The sequence below is a fragment of the Pan troglodytes genome, chromosome 9, assembly GCF_028858775.2.
Source record: "Pan troglodytes isolate AG18354 chromosome 9, NHGRI_mPanTro3-v2.0_pri, whole genome shotgun sequence".
Classification (NCBI taxonomy): Eukaryota; Metazoa; Chordata; class Mammalia; order Primates; family Hominidae; genus Pan; species Pan troglodytes.
The window spans coordinates 107,019,087-107,043,417 of NC_072407.2; the positions used below are offsets into that span (position 1 = coordinate 107,019,087).

At 37.5% G+C, this 24,331-nt stretch overlaps 1 protein-coding gene across 4 annotated transcripts in view; it reads right to left on the reverse strand.

Annotated features, from left to right (window-relative positions):
- Positions 1-6,080: 6,080 nt before the first annotated feature.
- The window catches only part of CASP5 (caspase 5), a 41,606-nt gene continuing 23,355 nt past the window's right edge, over positions 6,081-24,331 (reverse strand). For all 4 annotated transcript variants that reach the window (XM_024347394.3, XM_063784476.1, XM_063784475.1 and 1 more), the window contains 7 exons: positions 23,984-24,093; positions 22,677-22,850; positions 20,915-21,149; positions 19,530-19,673; positions 18,028-18,137; positions 16,395-16,497; positions 6,081-15,006 (listed from right to left, as the gene is read on the reverse strand). In XM_024347394.3, coding sequence (XP_024203162.3) covers positions 16,399-16,497; positions 18,028-18,137; positions 19,530-19,673; positions 20,915-21,149; positions 22,677-22,850; positions 23,984-24,093 — 872 coding nt within the window. In that variant the 3' untranslated portion in view covers positions 6,081-15,006; positions 16,395-16,398. The remainder of the gene's footprint in view (positions 15,007-16,394; positions 16,498-18,027; positions 18,138-19,529; positions 19,674-20,914; positions 21,150-22,676; positions 22,851-23,983; positions 24,094-24,331) is intronic.

Consider the following 24,331-nt stretch of genomic DNA (forward strand, 5'->3'; position numbering starts at 1 on the left):
GGTAGAAAAGATTACAGAAAAAAATAAAAAGCAATGAACAATACCTTCCAGAACTATGAGACTATGTAAAAAGACCAAACCTATGACTGATTGAAGTACCTGAAAGAGATGTGGAGAATGGAGCCAAGTCAAAAAACGCACTTCAGGATATCATCCAGGAAAACATCCCCAACCTAGCAAGACAGGTCAACATTCAAATTCAAGAAATTCAGACAGTCCCAGTAAGATACTCCACAAGAAGATCAATCCCAAGACACATAATCATCAGATTCTCCAAGGTTGAAATGAAAGGAAAAAATGTTAAGGGCAGCCAGAGAGAGAGGCCAGGTCACCTACAGAGGGAAGCCCATCAGACTAGCAGTGGAATTCTCAGCAGAAATCCTACAAGCCAGAAAAGACTGGGGACCAATATTCAACATTAATAAAGAAAATAATTTCCAACCCAGAATTTAATGTCTGGCCAAACTGAGCTTCATAAGTGAAGGAGAAATAAAATCCTTTTCAGACAAGCAAATGCTGAGGGATTTTGTCACCACCAGGCTTGCCTTGAAAGTCCTGTAGGAAACAGTCGTCATGGAAAGGAAAATCTGTTAGCAGCCACTATAAAAACACACTAAAATACACAGGCCAATGACACTATGAAGCAACTACATTAATTTTGCAAGTCTGCAAAATTAACCAGGCAACATCATGATGACAGAATCAAATTCACACATACCAATATTAACCTTAAAATAAATGGGCTAAATTCCCCAATTAAAAGACACACAGTGGCAAGCTGGACAAAAAGACAGGACTCATCAGTGTGCTGTATTCAAGAGACACTGTTGGTGAGAATGTAAATTAGGTCAATGATTGTGGAAGAGTGTGTGGTGATTCATTTAGAACAGAAATACCATTTGACCAAGAAATACCATTACTGGGTATACACCCAGAAGAATATAAATCATTCTATTATAAAGATACATTACATGCATGCATGTGTTCATTGCAGCACTATTCACAATAGCAAAGACATGAAATCAATCAAAATGCCCATCAATGATAGGCTGGATAGAGAAAAGGTGACACATATACACCATGGAATACAATGCAGCCATAAAAATGAATGAGATCATGTCCTTTGCAAGGACAAGAATGAAGCTGGAAGATGTTATCCGCAGCAGACTAATGCAGGAACAGAAAACCAAACACTGCATGTTCTCACTTATAAGTGGGAGCTGAACAATAAGAACACATGGACTCAGGGAAGGGAACAACACACATGGAGGCCAGATAAGAGGATGGGGGATACAAGAGAGCATTAAGGAAAAGAGATAATGCATGCTTGGCTTAATAACTAGGTGATGGGTTGATCTGTGCAGCAAACCACCATGGCACACGTTTACCTATGTAACAAACCTGCGCATCCTGCACATGTATTCCAGAACTTAAAAAAATATTAAAATAAAATGGCAGTATGAAGCTTAACATTGAAGGATTGCAAGAGATCAGAAATTCGCCTTCACTTTTAATGAGTTTGGGATTAGAAAAGGCTCATGATTGCAACTGAATTTGTAGTTCTTCCAGTTCTTCAAAATCTTCACATCACTGACTGACTGATTTAACCCCAAACTATTTCCCCTGCACAACACAAGTGCATAATTTTGCATTCAGTGCACTGTAGTGTTTCTTCTGCATCTCATACTCTGTCTGCTATTACTTTTATGTTTGTTGACTGTTATACATTCTTAAGGAGGCTGTGAAATATTAGGGATCTATGGTTGAATTATTTATTTTTTCAAAGCTGTGAAAATACAATAAAGAACACATTTTGGTCACTTTATTAAATGACATTAAATAGTTTAAGTTTAAACTACTAAACAGCACTTTTAATGGTGAAAACACAGGTAGTATATTGTCATACTTGAATGCTTTTCTTTAGAAACACAATTCCAGTCCTTATATATATTACAAGACAGCCTTAAAGGAAGAAGTGACATCTTTTCTACAGTACTTAAGATACTCAATACAGAAATGAAAAGCGGTCTAACAGAAACAAAGACAAAGAGTGGTTTTTATCTCAGCAGAAAAGTAATGGTAGATTTAAAGCAGGCAGAAAAGATAATAGGACCTAGGAACTCTATAGTTTGTGGTTCAACCTTTGGGCTCTTTCTTCTTAATGTAAATGTGCACAAAAATGATTTACTTCCATTTCACATAAACTCTGGTGTTGCGGGAAGTCAGGGACCCTGAACAGAGGGACCGGCTAAAGCCATGGCAGAAGAACATAAATTGTGAAGATTTCAGGGACATTTATTAGTTCCCCTAATTAATACTTTTATAATTTCTTATGCCTGTCTTTACTGCAATCTCTGAACATAAATTGTGGAGATTTCATGGACACTTATCACTTCCCCATTCAATATTCTTGTGATTTCCTATGCCTGTCTTTACTTTAATCTCTTAATCCCATCATCTTTGTAAGCTGAGGGTGTATGTCACCTTAGGACCCTGTGATGATTGCGTTAACTGCACAAATTGTTTAAACAATATGAAATCTGGGCACCTTGAAAAAAGAACAAGATAACAGCGATGTTCAGGGAACAAGGGAGATAACCATTAGGTCTGGCTGCCTGAGAGCTGGGCGGAACAGAGCCATATTTCTCTTCTTTCAAAAGCAAATAGGAGAAATATTGCTGAATTATTTTTCTCAGCAAGGAACAGAATGCATTCCTAGGGGGAGGTCTCTAAAATGGCTGCTCTAGGGATGTCTGTCTTTTACGGTTGTGATAAGGAATGAAATAAGCCCCGGTCTCCTATAGTGTTCCCAGGCTTATTAGGATGAGGAAATTCCCACCTAATAAATTTTGGTCAGACTGGTTGTCTGCTCTCAAACCCTGTCTCATGATAAGATGTTATCAATGACAATGCGTGCCCAAAGCTTCATTAGCAATTTTAATTTCACCCTGGTTCTGTGATCTCACCCTGCCTCCATTTGCCTCGTGATATTTTATTACCTTGTGAAGCACGTGATCTCTGTGACCCACACCCTATTCGTACACTCCCTCCCCTTTTGAAAATCACTAACAAAAACTTGCTGGTTTTGTGGCTCAGGGGGCATCATGGAACCAGCCGACATGTGATGTCTCCCCCGGACACCCGGCTTTAAAATTTCTCTCTTTTGTACTCTTTCCCTTTATTTCTCAGACTGGCTGACACTTAGGGAAATAGGTAAGTGCCCACAAAGAATTATCGGGGGTGGGTTTCCCCCAATACTCTGGCAAGTAGAGGTGCCATAAAACCTACAAAGTGCTCAAAATAGGCTTTTCCTCCTTGTTTTCTACTCATTCTTAGATTATTTGTTTCCTGCTTTTTTTTTTTTTTTTTTCTTAAAAGGAGAAACTGAGCTGTGGCCTAGGTTTTTGTGTGGTGGATCGATTTGTACTGCTCGTGGGCAGGACTCTACAGTGTGTCACCATTGAGTCAGGTCTACCCTTGTACATGTCTCAGTTTCTCTCTCCAGAGTTCTACAAACTCTGAGATGGCTCAAAACACTGGGTGATCAACCTGATATTCATTTCCTGGACAAGCCATCTTTATAATTAATTTTTGTTGGGGATTTTCCTACAGGGCTGCTGCATGTCACAAGAGGTCAACCCCCAGATACACCCAGGGGTGCCTTTTGGCTAGGAGGAGCAAATGCCCTTTCTCTTCAAAAAAAAAGTTGAGAAAACTCAGTTTCTCATTAACCAGTGAAATCAACAATTCAGTTCCTCATGCAAATGTGCAAAGTGAATTAAGATTAATTTTGGGAGACAAAGCAATAGAGAGAATTCCTTGAAAATCATCTCCAAACTATAACTAAAATCCTGAAACAACAACTTTCTAGGAGAAAAACCAGCTAAGATAAATCAAAGACCATCAACCAAAGAGAAGTCGGGGGCTCAGGAGGACTTACCAGTTCCACCAGATGAGAAGCTTGAAGTCATGTAGGCTTCAGTGGGCCCTGCTACTACCATAGCTCCATATTTGGGCAACTCCTTCCGGGTCCTGAGTCTTCTCTGAGGTGCCACATGTTTGATCACCAAATTATTGTCAATGAAAAGAGTAAAACTCTGTAAAGTGTTTGAACAAATTTATTCTTAGCCAAATATGAGTGACCATGGCCCATGACACAGGCCCTCAGAAGGTCCTGAGAACATATGCCCAAGGTAGTTGGGGTACAGCTTGGTTTTATACATTTTAGGGAGGCATGAGATATCAATTAAATACATTTAAGAAATACATTCATTTGGTCCAAAAAGGTGGGGCAACTCAAAGTGTGGGACTACAGGCTACAGGTAAATTTAGACATTTTCTGGTTGATAATTGGTTGAGTTTGCCTAAAGACTTAAAATCGATAGAAAGGAAATGCTCAGGTTAAGATAAAAGATTGTGGAGACCAAGGTTCTTTTGAAGTCTTGTAGTGACAGGCCTTAGAGAAAACAGATGACAAATGTTTCCTATTCAGACCTTTAAAAGGTGCTAGACTCTTAGTTAATCTCTTCAGGATTAGGAAAGCCTGGAAGAAAATGATCTAGCTATGTTAACAGAGATTCTTTACAGATGCAAATTTTCCGGCACAAAGGACAACTTTGCAGGGCCATTTCAAAATACAGCAAAGAAACATGTTTTGGGGTAAAATATTTTGACCTTCCTCCTTGTCACATAATGATATGCCAGGGTGAGATTCTAAAGTCACGATACACAGGGTTAAAGAAAATCCATCTGATGAGAATTTATGGTTTGTAGGGCCTGGCTCCCCAGACCCCTTAGATAGGAATTTGGGCAAGATAAAGTCATCAGAATGAATATCTACCAACCAGCCATCTAATTCACAGAAGTGACAATCTTCAGTACTGACAGTATGAGTTCTTTGACATTAAAAGACAGACATAAAGAAACTGAAAAATCCTGGATGCATACAGATGAAGTCAGTGGTTGAATGTCTGGTGTTCTTAAAGACATTAGCACTCACCACCGCAGCAGGCCTGGATGAAGATCACCTTGGGTTTGTCCTTCAAACTTGGACAGTTCCTGGTATTCAACATTTGAAAAATTTCATTGACTTCTAATATATTTGGGAGTTACTCAGAGTATTTTTTCCTACAAATGCCTTCCCAAATACCATGAGACGTGAACACCAGGAAAGTGCTGTCAGAGGTCCTGTGCTCTGGGCAATGAGCAAATGCCTTCAGCTCTGTAGTCATTTCCTAAAAGGCACTATACCACTGATTTTGGACTGTGTAATTCACTATCATGGCACCTTAGAAATCAAATAAATAAATACATAAGGGATTTCTTAAGGAATTTTATGATAAATAATGGAGAGGCAATAAAAATTTTAGTCTTAATTTGGAGAAAAGTGAAGAAAGTGTTATAGGAAATCATCCAGAGATATAGAGAGAAGGAAGCATTATTGAGTTAATAAAACACTCCCCAATTAAGTTATACCAGGCTTTAGCTTAATAATCCTTATGTTATAAGAGAACATGTAGCATCCGGCATCCTCCAATGGCAAATTTGGATTTTAGATTATGAAGAGATTATATTCCCTGGTCCTACAACTAAGCTTTCTAACATAATTTAGGAATATAAAAGCCATTACCATTGTCTCTGTGTATGATAAAACTTACTGAAGCAGTGACATTTTCATTCACATCCACGCTATACCCCAGAGATTCTATCAGCATCTTCATATCTCTGACATCAACTTCACCTCTAACCCTCCCAGGAAGAATGGCATTCCTCATGGATAATGGGATTCTTCTCTGTCCCACTTTGTGTTCCTTACAGCATCATCTATGTGTGAAGCCATAAAAGAAGAAATGCATTCTTAGGAGGACAATCCTGATGTAGTCATTAACACCATTGAGTGAATTATCTGCTAATGGAACACTTCCCAAGCTAGAGGAGATTTTTAGTGGTGCAATGCAGGAATCTATATTCATATTCTAGCATCAGCTTTTTTACAAATATTTTAGACAAAAACATAGAAAGGGGCATTTTCAAGGCCAGACGTAATAAAACACTCAGAAAACAATGTGTGAGATAAAATCTTTACAATATAAGTTTATTTCAAAAGATTCAAACCCTAGGATAAATTTAATAGGAGTAAGACTTAATTAACTTTGTTAAATATGTCTTTACAAGATGTATGTCTATCTATTTACTTATTAGACATGATAATAAGCATTAGACATTGTTTTAATGAACTTTTGTGCCAACATTCAGGATTTCTTCTCAGTACATATCTATATGGGAAGGAAGAAGAAGAATAGTGAGCATATAAACTAGAATGAATATGAAATAAAATAATCAATGCTAAAATCAAGGTGCACAATAGATGACTTCATAGCACTAAACATTGCTTTCATAAACATATGAGTTTTCACAGAGATTTATGTGAGAAAATCCTTGAGAGTTTTATTTGATCACAAGTTCCACACCATATGACAATGTGATGTATTTGATAAATAAATTAATGTAATCTTTGTCTGTTTCAAAATATAAATAAATGTACTAGATATTTGGAGATTCTTTTAGAAACTAAGCTATTAAAATGAGAAAATTATATTCAATTTGGAAATGGAATTTGAGAAACTCCTTTAAAATCAGCTAGGTAAACCAAAGCAGCATTAGTGGGTTAATTTTGGAGAAGATAAGAGCTAATTAGAATGAATATTTTGGAGAAAACTGTAGAAATAATCATTAGGTGGAAAAAAATGCTTGTTTTTTTCATAGAGGAATCAGAACAACACAAAAGACCTCAGATGGCCAGGCACTGTGGCTCAAGCCTGTAATTCCAGCACGTTGGGAGTCCGAGGCGGGTGCATCACCTGAGTTCTGGAGTTCAAGTCAGCCTGGCCAACATGGTGAAACCTTGTCTCTACTAAAAATACAAAAAAAATTAGCTGGGTGAGGTGGCGAGCACCTATAATCCCAGCTACTCGGGAGGCTGAGGCAGGAGAATCACTACTTGAATTCGGGAGGCAGAGGTTGCAGTGAGCAGAGGTTGTGCCATTGCACTCCAGCCATAGGCAACTAGAGTGAAACTCTGTCTCAAAAAATAAAAAATACTTAAAGTAAGTTTTTGATTGTTTTGTAAGGAAGGAATAGGATATTTGGTGATATGATCAGTGTCTCATCTCAGAAAATATTCATAAAATTATCACCCTTAATAGATTCAGCAGGCCAGGTGAAGTGACTCACACCTGTAGTCTTAATATTTTGGGAGGCCAAGGTGGGAGGATTGTTTGAGGCTGGGAGTTTGAGACCAGCCTGGGAAACAAGCAAGTCCCTGTCTCTGCAAAAAATAAAAAGAAAAATTAGCTAGGCATCGTGGTGTGTGCCTACAGTTCCATCTACTTGGGAGACTGAGGTCGAAGAATTGTTTGAGCCCAGAAAACCGAGGCCACAGTGAACTGCGTTCATGCCACTGCACTCCAGCCTAGACAACAGAGCATGACCATGTCTCAAAAAAAAAAAAAAAAACCAACCGGAAAGTAATATCTAAACTTTGTGGAAAAAATTGCTTTCCTGGCTTCACAATTTCTTTCAAATATAAAATCCTTTTATTTTAAGAGAAAGAGTCACTTTTGGAAAAAAAATATTTTAGAGTTGTACCCTGTTCTAGGACAAATAAAACACTGACAATTTGGTAAGCAAGAAGCTGACCTCACAAACATAAATTTTTCTAACCAAAACCCAGCACATGTTGACTGTGTTAGGACTCAATAAAGTTTAGATCATGATTTTCAGGGTAGAGGACTGAAACATTTTTAAGATCTTTCTTGTCATCTGGGACATAAGTATTTCCTTTAGTACCCTGAATATTTTATGGAATAAAAAGTTTTATGCCTACATTTTTGTGGCAGCGACTAGCCAGACACTCTCAGTGTCTACACTGAGACCCAACAAGACACTTCTATGTTTCCTGGGCACTCAGCTAGTCTATGTTGCCAATGACTCTAGTAGTTAGGCATGACCATATCACTGGTTTCTAACTAGTGGAATGCAAGCACAAGTATGGGGTGAGCCTAGAAAAATCTCCTAAAGATGATCCTCCGTATTATTTCCAATGCCACTAACTGGATGGTTATCATCACAGTTATTTTAACATTGCCATGTTGCAGATTATCAGAGCCATAGAATAGAAGAGTTCTAAGCATCTGGGTTAGCACTTGGAGAAGAGCTGTCCACTAATCAGGAATAGCAATTTTAGAATTTTCATGAATGAGAAATAAGCTTTTACCATATCTGAGTGATTATAAATGTTTGACTTTGTTAAAACAACCCACATTAACACATACAGGCCTGTGTAGTCTCATTTATATCCCTAAATTATTGGAATGCTTTAATTTCAGGATAGAGATTTTTAATTACATTTTCACTTATGGTTTATGTATTCATGTGAGTGCAATAAAAATGGGAATGCTGTCTTGTTCATTTTTCTCTATCCAGTCCATAGAACGTGGTATTGAATACAGTTGGCATGTGATCAATATTTTTCTAGTGGCCTGGTAACAATAATTCTAATGAAATTATTTAGTGAAGTGTTCTTTTAACAAATATTTATCAAATGCAAGGCAACCAACCGTTAAATGAGATCATACTTATGAATAAGTCAGACATTTTGAAATTTTACCTCAAAGCTTAAAGTCCAATGGAGGAAATTGAATTTATTTTTTAAATTACCAAAACATTTGGTAAGAGTTATGGCTAAAGAATTACAGGGAACTTTAGGAAAAGGGGCTCTGAAGCATATTAGCAGAAGTGGAGAGACAGATTCAAGTTGGAACAGTAGATCCATAAACCTGACAATGGCTTCAATGTTGGAGGTGAGTTAGAAGAAAGAGCTCAAGATGAGTTTCAGGTTTCTGGTTTGAATAATTGGTGATGGTGACATCGTTAACCAAGATAGAAGAAACTGAAAGAGAAGCAGCACTGGGGAAGAATGGCACGTTCAGCTGTGGGAATGTTCAGGCAAAGGCGTCTCTGGGAGATGTGAGTGAGTATGTTCAGTAGTCACTTGAATTATGAAGTCTGGCACTTTAGTGGGTAATCAGGATTTAATACACAAATTCAAATTTGTTTATACAGACATATACACAGGGGTAGTGAAACTGTGAGAATAGCCTCTGTGGAAGCAGACTAGATTAAGAAGAGAAAAAAGTATATGATCAATCTATGAGAATTACCTATTACTCTCTCATCCTGGGTTTACCATATGTATTTAATATCAAGGAAGATGGGATTCAAAGAATGCTATTTCTTACCTAGGAAGGGAGAAAACACTTCTTAAGAATCTTGTGTACTGAGGTAATTTCCAAAGAGTGGGCCTAAAGAAAGATTGATATTTAAATAGTCGCTTATCATCTCTGAAGAACTTTACCCCAATGTGTTGGATACTCTTCACTGATTTTTTTTTCCATATGCCTGACTGATTGATAATAAATCCTGTTCAAGATGTGTCTTTTGAAACCACACACATCACTTGGGAAACAAGAGGCTCTTCACATGAATGACTAGACAGTTATTTAATAGCTAAGGCAGAATAGATGAGTATCTGTGAGTGACATCTTTGATCTCTGCTTTGTACTGTGAAAGTGGAATCAGGACATCATCAGATATAGAATCAGTAATTCTCTTGACATATGTATGTCAAGGTGGCTCCTGAGGCAACACAGGTGTCTGAAAGTAAAGTTGCCTAACTCAGTGCTGACTTTGGCTTTGAAGAAAACTATGAGGGGGCCAAGGACCTCTAGTTTTGCTAAGATTTGTCACAGCAAAGGGGTTAGGTGAACAATCGGCCAAGCCAGGAAGAATGAACCCAAGTTCCAGGCTTGAGATGAATCAGTGACATCTCAGAGGAATCTATTTAGAACTTGGGAGGAATAGGGGTCAGAGACATGCTGGAACTCACAAGGTCTTTTAATCTGCTTAAATTGAAGGAGAAGGTTAATAAGAATGTGTTCTTCATCCCAGAATGATAGATATTTGTGCAAATTCAATAATATTCCCTTAATATGTTTCTGAAATTTTTTCAAATTTATTTCTCACTGATATTAATAATCTCCCCTCAAGTGAACTAGTGAAATTTCCATGGTCCAGAGAGACTCATGACACATGTTAGATCATTTTATAAGTTGAATGTTGTGATGTACATGAAAGTTACAGGCAAATACACTGTCAGCTTTACTATGTGAATTTCTTGTCCCAACCATTCTCTATTCTCTATACTATGTCCTCTATTCTCTACCTATATCTCTATGCCCTATACTGTAACACTGCGAGCAAAGTGGAAATAAAATTAATAATAATAATAATAATATGCAGTTAACATTTATTACTTGGTTCTTTTAGGGCTATCATTATCACCCATGGTTTGCAATATTGTACTAGCACTTAACCTGTCCCCCTACATCCACTCTTGCTGGGCTATAGTCCATTCCCCACAGAGCTCCCAGAGTGATTCTTTAAAAATGAAAATTTTATCACTTAATTGCTTACAGCCCTCCAGAATTTCTTATTACTATTAGTAAGAAGGAACATATAAGGCCTCAGATATTCTGGTCCCTCCCTCACCCCCCAGCCTCCCTGTTGGCATCTCTTCTGACACTGTGTTCCAGCTACTAAGCCCTCTCTCTGAAGCTCTGTTTTGTCTGTAAGTTCCCCATACACACTGCTTCTCTTGTCTAGAATGTTCCTCTTTTACCCTTGATTTGCATTCCTTAGTTTTTCAAATGTGAGCATAAATGTTTCTTTAAAGGTTTTTATCACAGTGGACAATCATTATTTATTCCTGCTACATTGTACCTGCATTTTTTCTCCCAATTAATGTCTGCCTTTATGGCCTGACTGTAAATACCATAAGGTTTAGTAACCAGGTCTCCTTTAATTGTGCATCATATGTCCTGCATGTAGCCTAGTCTTAGCACACAATTACATGTACAAAACAAAAAATAAAAAAAGGAATTTGCGTATTAGACTGTATTTCCACAACTAAATTGAACAATCCTTCAGAATATGTATCAGGCTTCATATGCAATTTTAACTTCCTTTAACAGCTATAAGTGTAGAACTCGTCTTTCAGATAAGTTCCAGAAAATATATGAGGGGTAATAAGATAGAGGATAACTGGGGAAGCTATCTGAGTAGGGAACTAGAAGAAATATGTTTGGCCAGAACAGAGAACAAATGCAAAGTTTTCCTGTGTATGTAATTATTTTGTTTAGTTTTCTTCAAGCAACTAAGCAGATAGTGATGCCATCATCAAACTGGGAAAGAATGGGCTTAATAAGCTTGTTTTGGAAGGACTCAGAGAAAGAAAAAGTAATGAGAAATTAGAAATTTTATTTTAAATTCCTTAAATTTGAGCTACCAATTAGATATGCAAGGAGACAGGTACAGTAGAAAATTTTATGTATGAAACAGGAACTCAGTTTTTATAGAGTTCTATATAGTCTCATGGTTCTTGTGAAGGGTCAAAGGACTTAGACTAATACTAGACACCCAACAAGTCTTTGATGTTAAAGTGGTTTAAGTAGCCTAGAAAATACTGTTATTAGTAATTGACTAGAATAGTTCTAAGGAATAAAAGGAGTACTGAAACTATAAACACAGAAATTATATTACTTGATTTCTTTTTTACATAAATAAAGGACAGTCACCTTTTGAAAATATTTGGGTAGCTAAAACATAAATTCTACTCTTTATGCCTTTCAAGGAAGTATATAACACAGATAAGAGTACTAGTTTCTGTAAGAAATCTATTAGTGAGCAAATGGCACATATAAGATGCATTTTGTATGTGTCCCCAAACATGTGACCATTACTTGGTTTATTTCACACCTTTATTGTTTGAAATATTCAATATTTATTGCGCTTATTGTATTGAATTTAAAAAGAGTATGTGCCACTGTACTCTTTTTAAAGAGCACTTACTTAAATTTAAACATATTTAATTTTTCCATATTTCCCCTATAGTGCACAAAATTTAACTAAAAAATATTTGTTTTTATCAAAGTTATTCTGAGCCAAATCAGAAAAAAAGCCAAATGATACAAAATACATAATTTTGCTTATCTTGTTTTAATTTTTGCATCATTTTTTCCCATAATTACATTCGACACTTATAAAATGATTTTGTGGGAACTAATCCCATCATGAAAACTTTGTAAGTATACCATGCTCCACACTTCCATTTAGGGTTTTGTTCTTTATAAAAAGTGTATGGCCTTAAAGTGCAAAAATACAGACCTATTTATAGGATACTTAATATCCCAAACAAGTTAAACTATATGTAAGACTAATCATAGTCTTTGGCAGAAACCAATATTTGTGTCTTAGACTCCAGAAATATCTGTCTCAGCCTTGTTCAGTGCCAAGGAAAAATTCAACATACTGTTATTGACCCATAAATTCTACATCAAAATGAACTATGATTCTCTCACAGATTTAGAAGCCTCAAAAATTACATCTCATAATGTATCAGTCTGTTATTGCCACAAGACTGCCATATAACAAATGATCTCAAAATTTCAGCGACAAATTTCACTAAGCTCATTTTGCACCTGTGGGTATACAATTCAGCTGCAGGAACCTCTTACTTCCCTTGTGGGTCATCTCAGTGCATCTTTTCCATAATTCTTATCCTCCTTTAGGTCTGGTAGGTTTCTGTCATAGCAACTGCAGAAGCTGAGACGACAAGCCTAATCAGTTAAGAATATTTCAAGCCTCTGCTTGGATTAATAAATTGGTCATTTCAACTGAAAGAAGTTGCTATGGAAGATGTAAAACATGTTACTCAGAACAATTTACTAATCCTCTACATCCTGAAGATTTCTGTAATGAATTGAATCCAAATATTTCCCTCCATTTGATCTCCTGTAGCAAATATTGATTAAGCCATTTAATAAAAAGATGCTTTATATTCTTTCATATAGGGTAGATACTTCTGACATGCAATTTTTTTCTGAAGTTCAAAAGCACCATGAAAGCATGTACTAGAGATTTTTCTCAATTTGTATAGCAGATGCTCAGCACAATGCCTTAAATAAATTATTGTTTTTAATAGTGGACACAATATAGAGGGTAAAAAAGCACTTTTTTTAAAAAAAGAATCAGACAATTTTGGTTTGAGTTCTATTTATCAGTAGGATATCAATCAAAATATATAGGCTGCAAATATCACCAGGTTTACTATTAACTTTCTGCCTAATGTAGTCAACAGGTAGCTCTGATCATTGTACTTTTTAGAGAACTGGAATAATGGAAGATCCATTTTGACACATGGCTTTACCATGGCAGAGAAATGGCAAATAACAAATGGTGTTCTGGTTTCAAACCCATTATCTCAAATGGAAGCTCACATACTACCTCTGCTTATGTGGCATTAGTGAAAGTAAGTTATGTAGCTACAGCAACCTTGAAAGGAGATGGGTACAATCCTACCACATTCCAAGAGGCAGACCCATGAGATGAGTACCTTTATTTCTCCCGTTTTACAGAAGAAAATCAGACTGCAGGCTGTAGAATAACCTCTGAAATCACACAATTGGAAAGTAGCCAACCTGGAATTTTCATCAGTGTGTCTAAGAAATGAAAACCTATGCTTTTTGGCACAGCATTTCTTTACCTTTTCATGTGAAGTAGGCTTTACAGTAGATGCTATGTGCTATTGTCTGAATCTTTATTTTCCCTCTAAAATTCATATGGTTAAAATCCTAACCCCCAAGGTTATGGCATTTGGAGGTGGGGCCTTTGGGAGGTGATTAGGTTATGAGAGCAGAGCCTTCATAACTAGAATAAGTGCTTTTATAATAGAGACCCCAGAGAGGTAGCTCTTTACTACTACCATGTGAGGACAAAGTTATAAGATGCCATACAGAAATTAGAAAGTGGGCCCTCACCAGATCTAGATCTTCCAATGCCTTGATCCTGGACTTCCCAGCCTCTAGAATTGTGAGAAATGAATTTCAATCATTTATAAGCTACTCAGTTTATGGCATTTTGTTCCAGCTGTCCAAATGGAATAAAACAGTAGATACTAACAAATACTAGCTCTTGTTATCCTTAACCCTTGTATTTTCTGCAAATGACAGAATCTCAGTCTTTCTTATGGCTGAATAGTACTGCATTGTGTATATGTACCATATTTTTTTTTATCCATTCATCTGTTGATGGACAGTTAGACTGCTTCCAAATCTTAGCTGATGTAAACAGTGCTGCAAAAAAATATGGAAGTGCAGATGTCTCTTCAATATACTGATTTTCTTTCTTCTGGCTACATACCCCGAAGTGGAATTGCTGGATTATATGGTAGCTTTATCTTTAGTTTTTTTGAGAAGGCTCCAAACTCTTCTTCATAGTGGTTGTACTAATTTACATTCCCAACAGTGTATGAATGTTTCCTTTTCTCTGCATCCTCACCAGCACTGGTTATTGCCTATCATTTGGATAAAAGTCATTTTAACTGGGGTGAGATGATGTATCATTGGAGTTTTGATTTGCATTTCTCTGATGATCAATGGTGCTGAATATCTTTTCATAAGCCTGTTTGTTGTTTTTATGTTTTCTTTTGAGAAATATCTATCCAAATCTTCTACCCATTTTTATTTTTTTCTTTTACCCATGGGTAAATACTAATGGGTATGAGGTGGTATCTTATACTTTTAACACCATCTTCTTTCATTCTATTGTTGGCGGTAAGTCACAGCCAGTCGTCTTCATCAGCCAAGTATAGATGTTACATGAGCCATAAAACTCAAAAATCTAGTTAGTTTCTTCCACTTCATTTTCACTCGTCCACCGTTTTCATTGAAATTATATTGTCTATTAGAGAATCTAAAAAGATACAGTTCATACAATCTAAAAAGATACAGTCTTTACTTTTATTGAAATACCAAATGTTGACTATGCAAGCTATACTGGTAAATGTGCTCTTTGATGTTGACAGAGGAGGGCTGGGCTGCCTGTGGTTTCCTGCAGAAGAGAGAAAGGACAGAAGGTCAAGATGGTTACCCCTCACTGCCTTCATCCCATCCTTCATTATGATTCTTCTTCCATCTTCTGCCATATGCTTTTGCCATTTCCCTCGACTTCCATCTGTGACCTCTGTGTCTATTTAGCGAAAAGTACTCAGGAATATCTTTGTAAAACCTAAGTTATATTATGTCACTTCTCTTTTCCAAAGCACTGGAAGGGTTTCCTATCTACTCAGATAATATTTTTTTAAAGATTTACCATGTGATGTTCAAGCACATTGTGATGAGGCTCCTCACTGTTTCTCCTAATTTGTCTCTGTCATTTCCCTCACTTGCATTCTCTTTTGGTCACACTATCTCATTGTAGTTCTTTTTAAACATGTTCAGCATATTTCTGCCCCAGGGCATTTGCACTTGTATTCTGTGCTGGAACACCTCTCCTGCATAAGAACCACATGATTCACTCTCCAACTCTGTGCATTCTTTATTCCAATTTCATTATTTCAAGGAAGGTTTTCCTGAATAAAGTACCTATAGTTGAGCATGTATTTTCTACAGTCCCATAACTGTGGCTGAATGTCAGTAATGAGACAGCCAAGTAAAAAGGGCTCCCTGGCAGAACCTCCCACCAGCCTGTGCACTGGGAAGAATGCACACTGGGGTGGAGCCTTGGGAAGTTCATGCCATTTGCAGCAGGGAGAAGCCTGGCCCCTCCTCTTCCTGGGTGGTACCTGGTATTCAATCTGCGAGGCAGGAAGGGCATTAGCAGGACTCTGGCTCTGTGAAGGGTCCGTTTCCCATTTTTTTCCTTTTCACACAATAAACCCTGCCCTCCTCACCTTTCAGATTGTCTGTGAGTCTAATTTCTCATGGTCGTGTGACAAGGACCCCATCTTTAGCTGAACTAAGGAGAAAGTCAACAACAGTAATGTGATATGTGCACTCAGAGGACCAAAGCCCTGCTTTCCCCATAGATAGCTCCTGTGTTTACTCTGTTTTGTTCAAGGTCTGATGCAATATTTGGTAACTAAGTGTGGCAGGTGGGAGAGAAACAGAGAGAGAGACAGAGGGAGTGTATGAGAGATAAATGAATATAATTAATAATGGTAATATTTGTACATTATTATTTTAATAATTACTAACCTAGGACTTTCATTGTGTATTACATTTTGCTGCAATTTTCCTTACCCCTTGATTGATTATATAGTTGGGGGAAACTAAATGCATATAAGTAGAATAAAAAAGAGCAAATAAATACTCACCAGACTACATCAATAAAGAACACTAACTTGACCATATAAGCAGTCAGCTGTCATTGGTCATTGAACTTCACCACTGATATAGCTCTTTCATTTATTTCACCCTCCAACAACTCTCAATACTTACATTTTCAATTGCCAGGAAAGAGGTAGAAATCTCTTGTCAAGGTTGCTCGTTCTATGGTGGGCATCTGGGCTTTAGCCTGTGGAACTTCAAATGATTTCTGTACCTAAAAGAAAAAACAGTAGATGAGATATGAGGGATTTTGGATTCTCAGAACGCATCTTACACCATGAACCAGGAAATGCCTGAATGAAGAGAGCTTCCAGGGTTGATAGGACCAAGTCCATGGATATTCCAACTCCTTAACACTGCTACTCTACCTCTTAGAATTGACACCCCATGTCATACTGTACACTTTACATCAAAATAAACACTGCATGCCTAGTCAAGGCTTTTCAACCTCCATTTTCTCTATTTTCCATTTTTGACCTACGGATGTGGAAATCAATTAAATATCCTTTGGGATATGCTCATGAGAACTGGATATGGAAGACTTAGTACTTTCAACCCCCACCAATGCTGATTCTTCAATTTAAGGAGAATTAAATCCCAGAATCTTGCTTTAAGGCCTGAACACTGAACAACTTTCATGCCCACACCACCATGCTGACCTCTGAAATCTTATGCATGGACTGATCAATGAGATCCTGCTTACCGTAAATCCGATATTTCTAGTTCTTTTCCCAGGAATACCCTCAAAAGTACAATGTCTAATTCCTAATCATCCAAAAGGATTTAACTTCCCAGTTCTCTATTCACAGAAACCCCATCTCAATTTATGGTACAATCTTCTTTAAACACCAGTGGTATATCTTCCTTTTCCCACAAGAGTTTTACTGTTCTCTATAATTTTTAATTTAGAAACAACCACACTTTCCTGTGTTAATACCAATCCTATTTTCCCTTAAAAAGAGAAGGAACATTTATCTATTCATTTATGCATCTATTTATTCAATATATATTAATTGAATGTCTGCTATATGTCAGGCATATTGAGGTGCTGAGCAAATCCCCACCATCCTGAAGTTTGCATATTAGTGAGTAAATACAGGTAAAAAACAGACACGTAAATAAACTATTAATATATGCTTAATGGGAGGAGGTAAGAACTGTGGAGAAAATAAAGTAGGAAGGATGGGGAATAAGGAATGTCCCAAGTTGGGCAAGGAGTAGCAAACCTTCCCTTCTGCCCTTTCCCATGGAAAGAGTGATTTCTTTTTTATTCCCTCTTACATGCCTTTATGAATTCTACCACAATCTGTAATTGCACATTTTTTTGCTAACCCATATTTCCAGTATCCATATCTCTCACAAAAGTGTGAGTCCTAGATAGTCTTAAGCCATGCAAGCCTCATTTAACCCTTTGTCATCAGGATGAAGCCCCTCACCTCCATCCAGTTTTTATTAATTTAGTAAATTATTTCAAAATATTTTATATTCTCTGAATTTTAATAACTTATAACCCAAAACAGGAAGCTTATAGCTGACATTATTTTGTTTTACTTTGCTCTTCTTCTGGGATATATTGACATTTTCTTTCTCTAAAGCAGATTTTAAACACCTGAATGACAGAAATCAGGTGCCATACTACTTTTGCTTGCCTGAAAAACTGTGTCATTTTTATTCGATTAGTGAATAATGATAAATTCTTTCTGAGCAAATAAATAAATGACTAGAAAAGGAAATGGAAGCTTACCTTCCGAAATATTTCCATTAGGTGGCAGCAGCAAGAATATTTCTGGAAGCATGTGATGAGTTCCGTAATGAAGATGGAGCCCCTTGTGCAGTCTCTCCAGGACACGTTATCTATGATGATACAGCCTGGTATGCCTTGGGCTACGACTTTCACTATGTTTTTGTTTATATTTTTGTTTTTGCATAGCTTGGGAATTTACTTAATAGATTTATGGACATCCCTTATAACCAAACATTTACTTAGGTTTCACACAGAGGAAACAGAAAAGCTGGCAAAGGTTGAACAAAAAAGACAGCTTGTAAGCATTGCAAGAGATTGCATAGTGATTGTATTTTGATTCTTGGAACTAACTTTTTATTATGGACCTCATGTTCATTCACTTTGCTTAGAAAAGGGGACTTGAGAAATAACTGGAATTGTTTCACTTTACAAAGGAAAGAATAGAAGCTCAGAAGGATGAATAAACTTTTAGGTTCAGTGAGGAAGCAACAAAAAACTACCGTCGGGCTCCAAGATTGTTTACAGATTGCACCATGATGTCTTTCACCATATAATAAACAAAATAGATGAACACATCCAAAGTTTCAGTTATAGAAGATTAAAATATAGAAAAATACTGTATAATATGGTGCCAATAGTAAATAATACTGTCTTATATACTTAAAAATTTGCAGAGAGTAGATCTTATGTAAATTATCCTTATCACACCCTTGCAGAATGATGATAATAATAAATAGAGAGCTGGAGGAATCTTTTGGAGGAGAGATGTTTACAGCATAGATTTGGGTGATGATTTTAGGGGTGTGTACTAATCTCCAAACTTATTGAGTTGCATACATTAAATATGTACAGTTTTCATATGTCAGCTATGCCTCCATAAAGTGGTTTAAAAATAAGACTTGAAAATTTACAACTTGGAAAGAGTAAAATAGAAAGCCCTTTAGGATGATTACCTAGAGGTGAAATACAAACGACTGTTTCCTGTAATTAGACCTAATTAGCTCCACCCTAACATTTCTTACCTTTTTTAAAGCGCATTCACATTTTTATCTGGACACTTAATAACATTGCTCTTTGTAGGACCAAGTGGGATATATGTAGAAGAGGGCTTGAAGTTGATCATTTGGAAAGACAGCCAGTACTGGGATCCATAAAACTTCTATTCAAAATGTTAAATGGATTTATTTAAAAAACAGAATCCATCATCTATGTTTACATGGTGTGTGGCGAATGGGGTTCCTTGTATTGTATTGCTTTAATATTTGGTATGCCTTTGACTGTAAAGTGTAACACTTATAATAAAAGTACAGTTTTTTAAAATGTGTGTGTGGGAGGGGGAAGGAATCTATTCTCACAGCACACATAAGATCATGCAAAATATATAGAGAGCACACACCATTCTCTCAGCTCATTGTTGCATAGGGCCTATCTTGATTTCATAGAATCATTCAAAGGTGGCCTCAGCACCCCCAAATTTTTGACTGTTACTAAAAGACACATACGTGGTGTTGAAGAACAGAAAGCAATGAAGTCCTTCTCCTCGTGGATCTTGCAAACAGAATCTGCCTCCAGGTTCTCAGATGACTGTGAAGAGATGACTGCCAAGGATGCTGGAGAGTCTCTGACCCAGAGTTCCCCAAGTTTTTCTGTAGAGATATCAACTTTCTTTATTTTTTATGTTACTTTAAGTTCCAGAATAGAAATGCAGAACGTGTAGGTTTGTTACATAGTTACGCATGTACCATTGTGGTTTGCTGCACCTATCATATAGGTTTTAAGCCCACATGCATTAAGTATTTGTCTTAAGGCTCTCCTTCCCCTTGTCGCCCACCCCCCGACTGGCCCCGGTGTGTGATGTTCCCCTCCCTGTGTCCATGTATTCTCATTGTTCAACCCTCACTTATAAGTGAGAACAAGTGGTGTTTGGTTTTCTGTTCCTGTGTTAATTTGCTGAGGATGATAGCTTCCAGCTTCATTCATGTCCCTGCAAAGGACATGATCTCATTCCTTTTAGGGCTACACAGTATTCCATGGGATATGTGTACCACATTTTCTTTGTCCAGTCTATCTATCATTGATGGGCATTTGGGTTGGATCAAGAGACATCAACTTTTTATACACTGATGTGCCTCACTTAGCATGGCTATCACAATTGCCCACCTTGTTATTTTTCAGTGTTCTTTCTAACTAATTTCATACATACATACAGACCCACACACATGCAAACACACACACACATTTTGCTTTGTCTCTAGTGTCATTCAGCAATGTGTAAATTAATAGTGAATTTATCATGTCATTACCAGTTTTCAGTTAAATTATTGCTGCTTTCTTAAAGAAACAAAACAAAATATACATCCCAATAGTCATGAGGTAATTGGAAGTCAGGAATAAAAAGAGGGGGAGAGAAGATTGACTTAAATCCCCTCAAGTTTCCTTAACTCCCAACTCATTTTCCCTTCAATAATTGTGAATAAATAGGGTGCTTGTATCACATAATAACTTCAGTTTCAAGTGCAAATTCTTCAGAAACCACATAATGTCAATATGTCTGTAAATCATTTACAAATCAAACTATCATGTAAATGATTCCATTTCAAAGTTTGAATATTTCTGTTTAACTTTGATTTAGGGATTCTGATGATCTCCTTCACCACTTCCTTCACTTCCTTCACCACTATCACCGTGGATAAAATTGTACAGAAATTTCTCCACTGATGAGACAATTTCTCATTATATCAGCCCCTTAGGTAGAGTTTCTTCATAATTCAATGTACTTTATTTGCACTGGATGGGGTCTAACATTGTTTCCCCTAAATATAAACCAAACATCACAATCCTCTGCATACACCTTCAAAACTGTTAGATGTTCAGCCTCAGCACTCACCACCTCTGCAGGCCTGGACAATGATGACCTTGGGTTTGTCCTTTAGACTGAGGCAGTTGCGGTTGTTGAATATCTGGAAGATAGTGTCATAAAGCAGCACATCCGGTTTTTTCTTTTTATGCGCAGTTCCACAGATTCCCTCTAGGATGCCATGAGACATGAGTACCAAGAACGTGCTGTCAGAGGACTTGTGCTCTGGTCTGGCAGCAAATGCCCTCAGCGCTGACTCCATATCCTATAAAAGAGCAATGTCTAACTTCAGTCAGAGAAGCATCACAATTAATAGGACCTCCTAGATTTACCATGAGCGAAACAAGAAACATATGTAACATCCGGGTCGTGGTGCTTCACATAGCGCTTACTCAGTCATGACAGCAGTTTTATGTTTTTATGTTTTGTTTTTTTTTCCTTTGTAATGGGGCTGTGGGTTCCTACTTTTTCTCCCTGCTGACACACCATACACTGTCTTAATATATTGTATATTTTTATATGTTACTTATATTACTTTTTTTAATCTCAATCTTTTCTCTCCTAACAAGAGTCATGTGTTATAAACGCATCACATGGTACGTTGGGTCCTTGTAAGACCCAACGTACGTTGCTTAGAATAAAATCAATCTTCTGGCCTGACCATACTCATCCTTATACTATGTCTGTTGTGCTTCAATCTCTAGTCACACTGATCTTCTCTTGTGCCTCACATGTGCCAGTTTCATTTTCAGTTCAGCTCTTTCACAGGTAGCGCCCCCTACTGGGAAGGCGCTGCATTCGCATCTTCCCAGAGCCATTCCATTCCTTCCGGTAGTGCCGTCCAACTCCTGTGTTCTCTCCCCACAGAGGCTTTTCTGGACCAACCCAAAAACATCGCACCCCATCCAACATTCTCTCTCATGTTTCCTTTTTGCTTACTTTGGATTCTCTTGTTATTCTTATATAGACAGATACACACACTCATTATCTGAAATTGTCCGGTTTCGCTTATATTGTGAGATTTTACCTCCACTCTAACCTAGATCCTTGCAATTTGAAACTTCTCGTATCATTTACAGACTTATCCATAGTATCAGGAAAAGCTCTTGGCCCCAAAGTTTGGATTTAATATTTGTTTTAAGAGTGCACTCCTGGGCCGGGTGCGGTGGCTCACGCTGTAATTCCAGCACTTTGGGAGGCCAAGGCGGGCAGATCACGAGGTCAGGAGATCGAGACCATCCTGGCTAACAAGGTGAAACCCCATCTCTGTTAAAAATAGAGAAAATTAGCCGGGCGTGGTGGCACGCTCCTGTAGCCCCAGCTACTCGGTAGGGCAGGAGAATCGCTTGTGGAAGGTGAATGTTGCAGTGAGCCAAGATCACACCACTACACTCCAGCCTGGGCGACAGAGTGAGACTTGGTCTCAAAAAATAAATAAAAATAAAAATAGAGTGCCCTCCTGCCTAAAACACATTACTCTGTGATTTTATGTGGAATCTTGGGGCTACATCCCAATCACCTGATCTTATTGGAACTCAGTAACAATTGCGAAAATACATGCCAATCATATTTTGTCTAGTTTTATCGAGTTGAGGGTATTTGAGGCTCAAAAGAGACACTGATTTATGTGTTCAATAATTTCATTTGCTAGTGCATGTGCGCATGTACACACACACACACGCACACGAACCCAGAGGTGGTTAAACCTTGTTGAACTTCTATAAAGCTAACTAATTATTAGAAGAATCTGTGTTGCCTATGGATGAGTGTGAGATGGCTTAGGGGTTCTTACCCTGGCTGTGAGATTCTTTTCGTCAATCACAGTGTAGCCCAGGCCTTGAAGCAGCCTTTTCATCCCCAGGATGTCAAAGTGAGCCCCATTCCTTGCAGGCAGGTGATCAAACTTTGTATTGCATATGATGAGAGCCAGGCGTCTGCGGTCCTCTCTCTTTTTTATTGGATAGATCTGCAGGAGATGGAGATGAAGCAACTTTGATTACCCGAGTCTCTTTTCAACCTCCATATGCCTCACAATTTTGCTTTTTTAACACCTCATGCAGCTGCCCCCTTCCCTAACCTCTATCAGAAGACACTGCCTTCCTCTCTCTCAAGAGCCCAGAGCAAGAACCAGGACATATCTGGAATGATTATTCAACCTTCTTGTCTCTCTAGAGCCCAGAGCAAGAACCGGGACATATCTGGAATGATCACTCAAGAATCTTGAGGAAACTAGAATAATTCCTACCCCCTTCCTTCTCCTTTTTCTTCTCCACCTCCTCAAACATTTCTTATATTTAGGTTCAAATCAAATTTCATATAAACCAAGAGGTGTTGTCATCGGCTCCAGTAAAAATAAATATAGCAAATTTTCTTTGCCTTCCGTATTATGATTATTTTGGTACTATTTTAAAAACATAAACTTACAATGATTTTCAAGATTTAATTATACTTTTCAAATATATTTTATGTCTAGGCTTTTCAACTGGGTACAAACAATTACTACTCAGCCATGTTATAAACATTTTATTTTGTGGCTATATCTGAAATTGTAATAAATCCCAAATTGATACAAAAATCAATAAATGATAAAAAAGAGAAAGCTACATTTTATCATGGATTGAATGAGCACTGGTATTTGTTTGAAGCCATATGAACCCTTGCCTGCTGAAAGCATCTATCATAAAGGTTACCACTGTCACCACCCCCTCATCATTTAGTGCTTTAAGTATTTGTGCATTTATGGCTGGCACTGTTGTTCCCGCCTGTAATCCCAGTGCTTTGGGAGGCCAAGGCTGTGGATCTCATGAAGATAGGATTTGGAGAACAGACTGGACAACATAGGGAGACTATATCTCTACAAAAATTAAAAAAAAAAATCAGCCTGGCAAGGTAGTGTGCATTTGTAGTGCTAACTACTTGGGAGGCTGAGGCTGGAGAATCTCTTGAGCCCATGTGTTCAAGATAGCAGTCAGCTATGATCACACCACGGCACTCTAGGCTGGGCAACAGAGCAAGACCCCATTTTTAAAAATGTGCATTGCATTTAATGAAAGCAATTGTTTCTCTCTTCTTCCCCATTTCATACAGAGAGCACAGCACCTCATCATGATTTTTTTTACACAGTCTCAGGAATTCTTCACGAGGACAAAGTTTGAGTATATTTGTAGATTCTGCTGACTCAGGTGGTCCAGCCTCGATTTGCAGAAGAGCTGTGGGATATCACAAAATATAAATTATGGTTTCTGCCTCTGTGACCCAATTTATCACCTAAGAACTTTGAGAGAGAGAGAGAGAGAAATCCTAGGGAAAAGACTCTTTATATTTAGGGGTTATAGCTGTACCTAATTTCCAGCTTAAGGAAATGTGTTGTGAGAATTCCCTGATAGAGAAAGCAGACTCCCACAACCCCACCAAGAAGAAGATGCAACTATAGATTCCGATTATTCT